The sequence below is a fragment of the Agaricus bisporus genome, assembly GCF_000300575.1.
Source record: "Agaricus bisporus var. bisporus H97 unplaced genomic scaffold AGABI2scaffold_6, whole genome shotgun sequence".
NCBI classification, from domain to species: Eukaryota; Fungi; Basidiomycota; class Agaricomycetes; order Agaricales; family Agaricaceae; genus Agaricus; species Agaricus bisporus.
The window spans coordinates 2,208,053-2,220,124 of record NW_006267369.1 but is presented as its reverse complement, the minus strand read 5'-3'; the positions used below and the strand labels follow the sequence as shown (position 1 = coordinate 2,220,124).

Here is a 12,072-nt window from a genome sequence, read left to right as displayed (position 1 = left end):
AGTTTGGGTTCTTGCGTTTGCCATGCTTACTTCTCGCTATTACTCATTCAGGTTACTACTATCCCCCGTTCCTTGTTTAAGCGATAATATACCTTCGTTTTGCTTTGTACTATTAATACATCCCGACCTCTTTCATTATTTTCCAAGAGTGATAGGTTATATCAGATAATAAGCGTGTTAAATCGAGGCGAATGATATGTTGCGATTCAGCGTAGATAGGAGAGGTTGAAGATTTGAACACCGGACGATCTTTAAGTTTTGCGTACCCGTGGATATTGCGTCTCGCTGTCAGTCACATCTAGAATTTTCCAAGGTTTTTGAGAAAGATTGAATGATCCTCTCTTTGATATAGAGGGCTGATATTATGCGGAACGAAGACAAACAAAAGTTGACAGGGACTCGAATGAGTATCTACTAAAGCTTTTAATAGTTTCGTTCAGTATCCATCATTGTCATATTCATTAATTTTTCCTATCTCCCTAAGTTCTACTATCTCGGTCTTTATTAATTATTAGTCATTGTTTTGTATCTCGCATAAAACATTATTTAGTGACGTCGTCCCAGCTATAGCTTTCCCAGAGTTCGAGTTCTCTCTCTGCATCAATGGCATGCTCGAGAATCATGGAGCGAGTGATTTCCCTTCTCGGTACCAGCTTATAGGGTGGTGGCGCTGGTGATCCAGGTCCTCTATGCATCTGGCTTGATGGCTTCGTGATACTTTCGAGCGGAACAATATCGAACGCCCATAACATACTGATTTGATTATGAACCCAAATTCATCTCCCATCATAAAACACACTCACCGAGAAACGAATAAGAAGAGTTGATCAGAAGCGATATGTTGTCCAGGACAGATCCGACGACCAAAGCCAAATGTTAGATTATAATTCTTGAATATTGGATCGGTATTGTCAATGAATCTTTCAGGCTTGAATTCTTCAGGCTCCGGGAAGACCTAAAGCACCGTTACGGCATCAGTATATAGGCGTTTCAAAGGTGGGTGGTTATTCTACCTCAGTATCTCGTGTGATTGCACTGAAATGCGAGTGTCACTAGGGCCGTGGCATCAATTCGATTTGGAAAATACTCACTAAATGTTCCCTATGACTGTGCTCCCAGCCGGAATGAACATCCCTTCATAGACATCATCTTCTGTTGTAGCATGCGCAATACCAAGAGCGATAGATGGACGCCAGCTACCACATACATCATACTTGTAAGAAATAGCTTTCAGTAAATTAGATGTGAACATACCGTAAAGTTTCTTTTACAATAGCGCGGATGTAAGGTAACGAATGAGAGTCCTCAAAATTGGGCATTGTGTCATCGCCAACAACGGAATCAATTTCTGCTTGTGCTTTCTTCATGACTTCAGGTTTCAAGAGAACCGCCGCTTTATACAAAAACATGAGATCTATATCAGTATATATATCAAAAATAATGGCTCACAAATGAATGCGTCAAAGGATCCACGTGTCTTAAGTCAAGCAAGTTAGTTGGTTCTAGAGAATCCAGTGTAAGGTACCAGAAGGAACATACTGTTGATACACCAGCAATGTAGGGAGACGAAAGTATTCCTGCAATTTCGCTATTACTCCAGCCGAATCTCTCTTGTTTCCCGAGGGCAGGGGTTATGGCTCCCAGTACGCTTTGACCCCTATCAATCGCTTCCTTCGATCGGTTAAAGCAATCTGAGAAGAATCGCTCTTCCTTCTCGCCTTGTTTTCTCGCCTTCATTCGGAACCATTGTAACAGTTTCTGAAGCATAATGATATGAGTATTGCTTCATGTATTTTGATAGGAAAAGCAATACCGGCAGTCGAAGGAGGATTGGGAACTAATGATCAACCTTGATTAGTTTGTAATCGAGAAGGGATGCTGGGCATGCTTACATGGTCAACGAGATCTCCGCCTGGCAATCTGAAGCGCATTTTAATGGGGTTATGTTGGGTTGAAAATAGTACTTACGAGTATCTAAAAGAAAGAAGGGTCGTTCACTGCCAATTTTAATTGATATATATAAGAAAGAACCTACTGAAGGAAAACTAAAAATAAATCGATTAGCATCAGAGGATTCAGCAGCCTGGATACGCCTACATTTTTCTGAGCTGGTGGAAAATGCAAGATGCTTTGGACCCAAGTGATCGACGCGTGTACCAAAAGCGGAACATAAGGCAACCGAATGCAAGGCCCTGTAGCAGTTATCGGCAAAGACTCTTTTTAATGGGACCACGTCCTAAGGCTCTCTCACCTCTGCATAAAAGAACTATGCTTTCCACTGTCATCTTCCAATATTAAGTCGCGCAACATTAATTTGTTCTCAAAATCCTCTAGCGATCTGAAGCTTTTGGAAGCTTCGACGCCCAAAGCAGTGTTCATGATCTAGAAAAAAAAATTGGAGTTAAAAATTCAAAGATTGGGAATCATTGCTCACAGTTCGAAATTTCCTGAAGCGATCTCCTGCGGGTTGAAGAGGTCCTTTGAATCCCCGATAACAAATTTCGCCTCTATAACAAGAGTCACATCGATACAATTCTGATGAATAGTCTATTAATATAGATTACTTACGCAAGGATATTCCTTGGTCGGCTGGAGTATATACTTCCTTTCTTGTCGAGTAAATCCAAGGCAGCACGTACTGTGCTTAGCACTAGGGATATTGTTAGGAACGCTTCGTACATTGAATGTGTTCAGCCAAACCGATTGTTGGTTCCCCGAAGTGTGCAAAGTCCATTATTGACATTATCCCCCCTTGTAAACCTCATCAGCACATTGTTCTATGAGCAACAGGGACGGTGCTCTCACCATAAGTTTGACTCCATCGTCTCAATTTGACCGCCATTGGCTCGTTACTTTGTCTGTCAAGTATTCTGGTAAGAGTAGATGGACCAGGGGGCAGTTTTTGCTTGAATAAGAGGGAAAACCGCGCAGCGATGAATTTGCTGACAATCAAAGCACATAGAATAAGTGGTAGAGCTGTGGCTAGTACCATAGTGTCAACGGTAGTAGAGAGCAGAGATGAAAGAGGTATTTCGTTGTCTAAGGCAGGAAAAGTGAAGAAAGCCAGCTTTGCTTAAGCTCTCTTATAAGTCGACTCAGCGTGTGAGCTGGTTGTCTCTCATCCGGCGGCAGAAACTTTGGGCCCGAGAGTTCGGATAGCCGGTAAGATTTAACAATGGCCCCACAGTGCTTTACTCATCCCTTATTAGCGGGGTAACTTCCTAACTTCCACGCTCGTTAATATCTTCGGTCATCCCATGCGCGTGAAGGCTCGATGGGGAAGGACTATCAACGAGTTGATTCCGAACTGATTTCCATTCGGAAATTTAGATGCCAGATCCTGGATTAGTCAGCTAATGAAATCGAATTCTCCCTTTTCAAGTGTAGCGCCTCCTTAATCTACTTACCTTGTCCGCGTGGCTACTAAGACTAGGATTTGTTGCTGGATATCAGACGTGACTAGGCTATAGAAGCCGGACTGTGCCTCTCAATGGCATACTAATGTCATTGACAGTTTCCTCAGTATTCCTAAATGGAGCTTCCGTACTCCGAGTCCTCATTGTCGTCATATATATTACGAAAGTTATTCTTCTTCGCCAACAAGCAGCACACATCACTAGGGTGTACGATGTACTTTACTTCACATGACATAAAGCCTCTCTGAAAAAGTTTCGCTAACTCGGGTGCATTTAGTTTGTTTCCCTTCAAAAAGATATTACTGTACAGCTTCCATACGTTTCTAGAGTCAAATTTCAATTAGAAAGTTTACATGGGCCTTATTAAAGCTGTACTTGTGCCAGGAAAGTTATCGACTCATTTTGGCTCTTCCGTCTCAGTTTCTTCTCCGTCTCTTTAGGCTATATTGAATAGCGTCTACAGTAGTATTTGGTGTAAAAATGTACAAGCAGTGAAAAAAATTACCGCCGTTCGCCTCCACAAAAACACGCCTGGAGTGATATAAATATAGGCAAGATCGAGATACGTTACATAAGTGAGCCAGGTTGCTTTGCCGATTAACGATGCTATCATTCTCACGGTTGGCATTGGGACCTAATAGGTATCAACAAAGACAGAACACACACGCCAGTCAACACCGTCCCCGACAGCAACATCCTCAAGATAACGACGAGATGGTGAGTCTGAATCTATGCCAGATTACTTCGAGAGAGGGTCCATGGGCGTCTTGGAAAGCTTTTTGGCAGAGATAGTCGCTGTTCTAGTTGGATGCAGTTGGATGGCGTTGGATGATGCGGTTTTTAATGGAGAGATATCTGGTCTGGGGATTTGCGTGTACCCCATTTTCAACCTTTTGTTTATCAAGACTGGTTGCTGACTATGTTCTCTCTATCCTGCATGAATAATTCTCCAATAGACAAAAGGTGCGATCAGATACTGTCCTCGGACTGTGCAAGCATTAGTTCTAATAAGTCATATCCTTACACAGGTACCTCGTCCTTTGGGTGCGTCAATCGGAGACTTCGGTCTATCACCCGCGAATTAACTTCGTTATTTGCCAACAGTAAGCGACGCACCAAGTCCCACACCCTCTGCACCCGTTGCGGAAAACGTGCCTTCCACCGGCAACACAAAAGTATACATCTATCTATGGTACATTTCTACGAGGAAGGCTAATTTTTATTATTCAGCTTGCGCCTCTTGCGGCTACCCCTCGGCTAAAATGCGCTCCTATGAGTGGGGACAAAAGGCGAAGCGCAGAAAAACTACTGGTACCGGCAGGATGAAGTACTTAAAGCATGTGTCAAGGAGATTCAAGAACGGATTCAGGTAAACATTATCTTTTGTGTTCCCATTCAGTTTGATGAGGCTGACTTCTGTACCAAAGAGAGAACACTGTAGCAAAGAAGAGGACTCCGAAGGCAACAGAGGCATAAATAATTACACCCCTTTACCCCCTGCTCCTTTCAGTGATAATGCAGTCCATGCTTTCCTCCTTCGCATCATATAAGACATATTGGTGATCAATGAACTCATGCCCCATGCAATTGCGCTTATGCTTACCTGTGACCTTTTTAACAATGAGAATGCCTCGTCATTCCTCGCGTAGTCGGTGTGAGGGTGTCGCCATTGACTTTTTGATCAACGATGCCGCAATGAGGTTGCAGGGAGGTCAGGACAACCTTAATTCTACTCCCTTTCAGCATGACCACCATCACAGACCTTCCCGTGGAAATCATTGACAAATTTGCTGACGATTTTGCGAAGGTGGGCGCAAGCCAAGTGATCACCTCCGGACCTTGATTCTGAAGCCACAATAGGTCCAAGATTTGTGCAATGCTCGCTTGACCTGTAGACTTTTTGGCAATATTTTTCGCCATCGAGTCTTCAGGACTATCGTACTCGACTTCTCTGACCTAAAAAACATCCCTCGTCTTATCGAATTGGCCAATGGGCCTAGTGATATACACTTTTACGCTAGAACGCTCAAAATACGATGTCTTGCGCCTGCTGGCAGCGGATTTGTTCTTCAAATCCGTTTCGAAGCAAGAGGATCTTGGGGCTACCCGCAAGGGTCAATGCAAAATGATATCCACCGAGCACTGCGAACTATTACTCGATATTTACCAAATGGACTTCGACACTTCCACCACTTGGAGAACGTATCGTTGAGTCATCCTTCTTTCTTTAATTCGGCAAAAGTTCTCATGTGGTTCGAGCAGATGGCGAACCACTGGCATTGACATGAATTGCATGTATGCACCAATTATGGATCTCCTTTGTTCGCAAGAAAATCTCTACAAAGTCCATATTGACATGGCCTCGGACCTTAGAGTACCTTATCCCGATTTCAGTCGGCTCTCCAAGCTTACGGAATTCTCCGTCGTTTTCCCCCGACGCCTTATCCCATCTGGGCCATTGTTTCGTGGAGTGGCACAAGTTTTAACTAATTCCCCTGGCCTCACTTCTCTGCGACTCGAGATACAACCGAATCCTACCCATCCCGATTCGATCGAATTCGATCATGTCTATGAATCGATGCGCTCACTCTGCAACCTCGAAACACTCTCACTCGTCATACCCACTATAACCAGCTTGAACGAGTTCGCAGTTTTCGATAATATGGCTCGATTAACTACGTTGGAGCTACACCCGACAAACCATACGAACGGGTGGGATGAAGTGTGGAAATATCTACGAGACCGCCAAATTCATCTGAAAGTGATCGCCTTCAACATCGTATTCATGGAGATGAATTTCATCGATTATCTTGAATCCTATTCTGGAGCCGAGGAGCTGAGGCTCTCTAATAATGAAAAGCTCTGGGTGGATGATTCGATAGATCGAACGGCATTAGGGATCGCATTTTTTGAAGTGGTCGAGGAGAAACATCGGGACAGCATTCTTGTACTGGAAACATCGTTCCATTTGAAGCTCGATCCTTGGAGGAGTGTGAAGCGTTCATACGCTAGATTCCCCAATCTAGAAATCATGTCCCCGATGTAGTGGCATCTTTTGGAGTTGGCATTTTTTTTCTTTCTTTCGTTCTTTGAACTTGGAACGTGTATGTGTATCGAACGATCTTTCGCAGTCACTGTGATTCTTTCTCACGATTTATCACGTCCTGACTATACCCGCACTCATGTAAGGCCGCAGCTTACAGAGTCCACAAAGCAGTTCCGCGCGCTCTTTCTTAGTGTGGTAGTCCTTAGTTGGCGACTTTCAACTCATCTTTCTTGGCGAATGTTTTTTTCGGACACTCAAGCTTTGTAATGGTTGTATTTTACTTAAAAATCTAGGACAATGGCATGAAATGTGTCGTCGAGTCTGTGATATTGTAGCCAGCTATAATTACAGATTTTCAAAGATACAATGCGTTCAAATGTTACAGTCATATACTCCTTCCGATCGACCCTACTTGGCACTTGAAAAGTTCAAAAGTTTTGCCATGGACCAAAACGGCCTATATTTCCAGTTCCCAATTTGCGTTCATCGTTCCGTTTGTGTCTGTGTCCATTCTATACTCCTCTGGTCTGAACTCCAAATTTATTTCCGAGTTTGACCGGTTAGCATTTGGTGGTTGTGATAAAGGTATATCATGGTCGGTAACGTGCGTTTGTGGATTGCTATTCCCGCCTGACTGGAATGATCGTTCGCCGGAAGTTTCGACATTATCAATCTGCGATTCGAGCTTTGATTTTATAAGAGGGACAACTTGTATATCGGGAGCTGGCGGAGGATGCGTCGCGATCACAGCGGCGGGGGGAGCGCAAAAGTGAGCTTCGTTACGCGTGATGGGAGGGTCGGTGGTCGGAGTCGAACCTGTCCAAGTATCATGACTGCTTGAAGAACCGATTGCTTCGTAACGACGACTGAACGATGGGGGTATCCGCTCATTTGTTTTTCCTGGGGATGACGGAAGGCTTTTCAAGGGAGGAGGAATAGCTTCAGGTGACTGAGATTCGTTCATGGGGGGTGTAGTATAATGTGACGAAGGGTCGATATAGCTGTTCGCGGAAGATTGTAGTTGGGTGGGCGTAGGCGGTATAACGGTGGGTGTTGGAATATCCACCGATGATTGGGGTCGATGGTGGGGGCTGGAAATTTCCATCGGCAAGTATGAATTCTCAGGAGACAGATGAAGAGGAGCTGGGGAGGTAGAAACAAGTGTAGGTGAGGTGGGAGCCAGCGGAGAGGCCGAAGCAGGGGGAACTGAGAGTCGCTCAAAAGCATGTACGTGAGTCTGAGGTGGCATCGGAGAAGGAGAAGGGCAAAAATCATAGGGCTTCGAATTGCTTGTTGTTTTTGGTTGTTTCTCTCTTTGAGAACCTTTGCCGCATGTACGACGGTCCCAAAACTCTCTCATACGACGATTCCACGCCTTGTCCATTTCCGCACCATAGTGTCTCAAGGTACTGATGATGAGCACAGCGTAGGCCAACCCGAGACCGAGTACGAGGCAAACGAAGAGTCGGAATGTCAAATCCAAATTCGGGCTCACGTCAGGTATGTCGTGACCAGGTCGAACTCGCCACATGAACGCCATTATAGAAATTAAAAATGCAATAATGGACCTGCCACCTAATCATGAGAGTGTTGTTGTTTAATTTCCTCTAGACTACGCACCAGATCAACCAAATGATGGGCATTGCCAACAAGACGTATACATTCCATATAAGAGATTGATCACTGCATGACGCCTCCAAAGGGATTCGTAAGTGACTTTGCCTCAGATTTTTGCAATGCTGGATACATACAAATGCCCACTCAACTCCTCTACTTACCCTACGCATGCTCCCAAACCTGATGATGAAGAAACAACCGTATATCAAACTAATTAACGCGCAAACCAGCGAGCATAATGCTGCGTAACGCGTGATTGGTTCAGAGTTAGCTCCCTCTGCTTGGAAGATACTCAGGATGCCACTGATTTCATATTAGCCTCTGTAATATCGAGCGGTGACTATTAACTTACGAAAGCAAAAGGCCAGAAATAATATTGAACGTTTTCCATTCTCGCATAAGGCCGTCAATAAACATTTCCCAATTCGCTTTCATCCTTGCATATGACTGTTTGGACGAGTCACTGAAATCGGACATGCTTCCATTCGCTCCAGGTTCAGCGCCGTCCATGAGCGTCAGATTCTCGAAATCTTTCAGGGTGATAGTCGAATCCTGAAAGATTTCATGTACCCGGGAGAGATACAGGTAGGGAACGCGGAGAAGACCATGGAGGTAAATTTGAGGAAGAATGACGCGGACGATCAAAATGTAAATACGTATTTTGAGGGGCTCTTCCTTAGGAATTGTTGTAGGGGTGAAGAAGAACTGGGGGTCCTCCTTATGTTGAGGAAGGAAGGACCTCGAGGGAACCCCACCTGGAACAGTAAATGGGAATGGCTGCCGGACAGCAGAAGGAGAACGGCTATTTGGGGGCGTTGAGCGAGGACTTGCAGAAGTCGTGGACGACGCGTAAGCATTTTTTAAGGCAGGAACATTTCCGCTCTGCCCAGCCAGGTAATCACCGTGGTTTAGAGCTGTATCGTGTTGAGCTTCGTCTCCCCTCGGCCAGCTCGCCCTGTTATACCTTCCTGGTGGATGCAGAAATTGATTTCTTTCTGGGCGTCTACCCCGAGCAGTCACCACCGGCGCTTCGCCACAACTTTGATGGTGGTTACCAGCATCCCCTTCACAGCACCCCCACGACTGCCTATTAGAAGGAAAAGCAGCCTCCAAGTCGGTTTCTCCTTGAGGAGGTCCTTCCTGAATGAACTGAGATTCATTAACAGGATTGTCACCAACAGAGCGTGTCTTCTTTAGTCGTTGGCGTTGGTAGTTCTTGATCTGAACAGTAAGTGAGGGAGAAAAAGGATCGATGAGTTCGGGAAAACAAGTTTCTTCATCGTTTTGTGGAGTTTCTTCGTCTACGGAATTGATATTCTGATGCAGAAAGACAGGCATGGCCGAGAGGGGGTGAAAGTAAGAATACAAGCAACGTCTGGGCGCTTTTTCGAATTTTGATCTCACGTCGGAAAAAGCAGAAAAAGTTCACAGGATGATCATGAGAGAGACTTCTTCTGCACGATTATGAATTGCTTCCGGGCGAACAAAGGATCGTGTTTTGCACATGCTATGATATTTTTGATCCAGATAAATGTTAAAATTGGATTAGAAGAAAATGGGCATAATGGGATTTTCGTCGTAAGTCATGAAAGTCACTGAAACTGGGCCGCAATTGGTGGGGAGCTTGTCACGATGAGGGGTGAGAGGTGGTGGATAGGATAGGATGAAAGTCTTCTCTCAACTGAGATCTCGGCTGATCTCGGTCAACCTCCACAACTTCATTATAGTCCGCGGGACCACCATTCCGGGAATAGCCTGCCTGAACCACTATAGTACTATCGGAATTGGCTTCCGTTGTTGCACTATCAACAACACGTTGCCTCAAGTTACTTTCAGGTCTTCCATCTAATCCAGATGATGATATCGCCTCCTCCGGATTTTCGCCATCTACATCGAAAATTAGACCCAAGGTTCCGGCACGTGTTTCCGGTGTACCAGGAGCCACTTCTAGAGGACGATTGCGTGGACTTTGGTTGGGAGTCGATTCTTCAGGCGTCATAGGAACGGGCGATGCAGAAAATGTGCGGTGTGCGTTAAAATGGCCAAAATTACCCCTCGGAGATGGCGGATTAGAAGAGCCTCGTGGGTCGAGAGTTGGCGGCGGTCTGGGAGGGATGAAAGGTGCTTGCTGATTAGCCAAGTCCGCAAATGACGATTGATTCGCTGTTGCTGGAGGTGAGGATCGGGGTGCTTGCCACGGAAGGGAAGATGTTAAACGATGCAGTGTCTGAGGCGGAGTGGGTCCGACAACCTGCATATCAAATACAGGCGACAAGGGATGTGTTTGCGGCGTCTTCAGCGCCTGTTCCGAACGAAATTGAGCAATACGAGTTCGCCAACTCTTATCCATCTTGGATCCATATTGTCGAAGGGTGTTTACGATGAGGAGAGCATAAAGGACCCCAATGCCCAACACACAACAAATGAAGGCTTTGAAAACGGTTTCTGTGTGGGGTCCGAGTGTGGGTTTTTCAATATCCGGATGTACGCGCCACATGAAGGACATGATACAAGCGATATATGCCAAGATGGACCTGGGGTCAGGTTGTCAGCTGTGGAAAAATTCACGTGTAGTCGTAAGTACTTACCATACTAGCCAGACCGCCGGCATTGCTAGCATGATCCATACATTCCAAAACAAGGCCTGATTTCGCTGAGCTTCCTACAAAATCAGATTCAGACGAGCATTGACCAAGCGGACAAACAAAACTCACTATTGCCCACTCAGTCGCCTGGTACACTCTTCGCATACCAGAAAACCGGATAATGAATATACATCCGTATAATAAACTGAGAAGAGCAGATATAAGGGACCAGAATGCCATATAACGCGTCACAGGATCTTTCTGTGTCCCTTCAATTTGAAAAATTGTTAAAATACCCCTTCCAGAAGTTAGTTTTTCGCTATAATTCATTCGAAATCACTTACGAAAGCAATAAACCAGAAATGATATTCAACGTCTTCCATTCCCTCAACAAACTATCAATAAACCTTTCCCAAGTCTTCTTCAAACGTGAATACCCCTTTGGTATCTCCGGCGTCACCTTCCCATCATCGTCATCTCCACCACCGCCATGCACACTAATTTGTAACGCCATATGTTTCATTTGTTCAAGCGTCAAATTCGCACTATCGAATATTTGTTCCACTCTCGAGAAATAGAGGTATGGGAGTCGAAGCAAACAATGGAGGTAAGCTTGATGAGGCAAAACATCCGTGAGGAAAGTCCAGATCTCGTCACGTACCGTAGAGTTTTCCTCTAGAGCTGCTCTTCCTCCTATGCGTGGGGAACGAAGCGATTTAGATGGTGATGAAGCGCAGGTAGTTGGTTCAGCTGTTTCTTCGTCAAAAGGAGCGTGAAGGAATGAATCAGAGGAGCCAGGTCGGTGACGGAGCGTCATAAATGAATACAATGCATTTGATCGTTGATGGGTATCTGCCGCTGGTCCCGGAGGATGATGAGCAGAACCATAGTTTTCACGGTTAATTGATGGATATTCATAAGGAATCCGAGTTTCCTGCATAAAAGTCGATTCTTCATGTTGAGTCGATTGGTTATGATGAGAAAAACCACGTCGATGCCTCGTCCTCGTCTCCAGTTCAATTGCACTCCCAAGAGGCCCGCTACTTTGACCATAATTTTGGATTTCGGTGCGAGTCTCCATTGCTACACCAACTCGACTCCTCCCACTCTCCAAAGAAGACCTTATCCGCATCCTTCCATCCAAAGTCTTCCCATCCTCCCCCCTCTTTGAAGCTCGATGCGAAAGGGAAGGTGGCAACGAAATATCCTCAACGCTATTAACCGTACTCTGCCTCCGGCTATTCCGAATTTGAAGCGAAATTGAAGGAGCGAAAGGATCTAAGGACATGTATGGATGCATTCCTTCTCCATGGCGCTGAACACTAGTGGAATGAACTTCAGGAAGGCTATTCTGCCTGGTCGGCATAAGTGAGAAGGGGAAGGAGAAGGGTTGAGCTTGATTCTCTCA

At 45.2% G+C, this 12,072-nt stretch overlaps 4 protein-coding genes across 4 annotated transcripts; 2 read left to right on the top strand and 2 right to left on the bottom strand.

Moving 5' to 3' along the window:
- Positions 1-542: 542 nt before the first annotated feature.
- Positions 543-2,734, bottom strand: AGABI2DRAFT_119114 (hypothetical protein; the record flags this gene model as incomplete). The annotated part of the gene is made up of 16 exons (XM_006462192.1): positions 543-753; positions 804-955; positions 1,014-1,035; positions 1,092-1,196; positions 1,255-1,393; positions 1,450-1,477; positions 1,540-1,758; positions 1,814-1,837; positions 1,893-1,912; positions 1,969-1,974; positions 2,036-2,045; positions 2,098-2,192; positions 2,268-2,382; positions 2,435-2,507; positions 2,569-2,650; positions 2,701-2,734. The coding sequence occupies 16 exons, from the start codon at positions 2,732-2,734 to the stop codon at positions 543-545; spliced, it is 1,335 nt and encodes a 444-aa protein (XP_006462255.1).
- Positions 2,735-4,054: 1,320 nt separating this feature from the next.
- On the top strand, positions 4,055-5,058 carry AGABI2DRAFT_193492 (hypothetical protein). The gene is made up of 5 exons (XM_006462191.1): positions 4,055-4,133; positions 4,373-4,379; positions 4,445-4,591; positions 4,647-4,785; positions 4,844-5,058. The coding sequence occupies exons 1-5, from the start codon at positions 4,131-4,133 to the stop codon at positions 4,890-4,892; spliced, it is 345 nt and encodes a 114-aa protein (XP_006462254.1). The 5' UTR covers positions 4,055-4,130; the 3' UTR covers positions 4,893-5,058.
- Positions 5,059-5,159: 101 nt separating this feature from the next.
- On the top strand, positions 5,160-6,528 carry AGABI2DRAFT_137035 (hypothetical protein). The gene is made up of 3 exons (XM_006462190.1): positions 5,160-5,223; positions 5,277-5,623; positions 5,679-6,528. The coding sequence occupies exon 3, from the start codon at positions 6,079-6,081 to the stop codon at positions 6,460-6,462; it is 384 nt and encodes a 127-aa protein (XP_006462253.1). The 5' UTR covers positions 5,160-5,223; positions 5,277-5,623; positions 5,679-6,078; the 3' UTR covers positions 6,463-6,528.
- Positions 6,529-6,919: 391 nt separating this feature from the next.
- AGABI2DRAFT_143900 (hypothetical protein) lies at positions 6,920-11,178 on the bottom strand (the record flags this gene model as incomplete). Its single annotated transcript, XM_006462189.1, has 8 exons — positions 6,920-7,553; positions 8,083-8,201; positions 8,241-8,259; positions 8,432-9,396; positions 9,788-10,613; positions 10,668-10,741; positions 10,794-10,983; positions 11,009-11,178. The coding sequence occupies 8 exons, from the start codon at positions 11,176-11,178 to the stop codon at positions 6,920-6,922; spliced, it is 2,997 nt and encodes a 998-aa protein (XP_006462252.1).
- Between the last annotated feature and the right edge of the window lie 894 nt (positions 11,179-12,072).

Excerpts from the sequence above, each read along its gene's own strand:
- AGABI2DRAFT_193492 (XM_006462191.1), top strand. Across the intron at positions 4,592-4,646 it reads CTTCCACCGGCAACACAAAA|CTTGCGCCTCTTGCGGCTAC; the intron begins GTATACATCTAT and ends TTTATTATTCAG. Across the intron at positions 4,786-4,843 it reads AGATTCAAGAACGGATTCAG|AGAGAACACTGTAGCAAAGA; the intron begins GTAAACATTATC and ends TCTGTACCAAAG.
- AGABI2DRAFT_137035 (XM_006462190.1), top strand. The coding sequence starts at position 6,079 with ATGGCTCGATTAACTACGTTGGAGCTACACCCGACAAACCATACGAAC.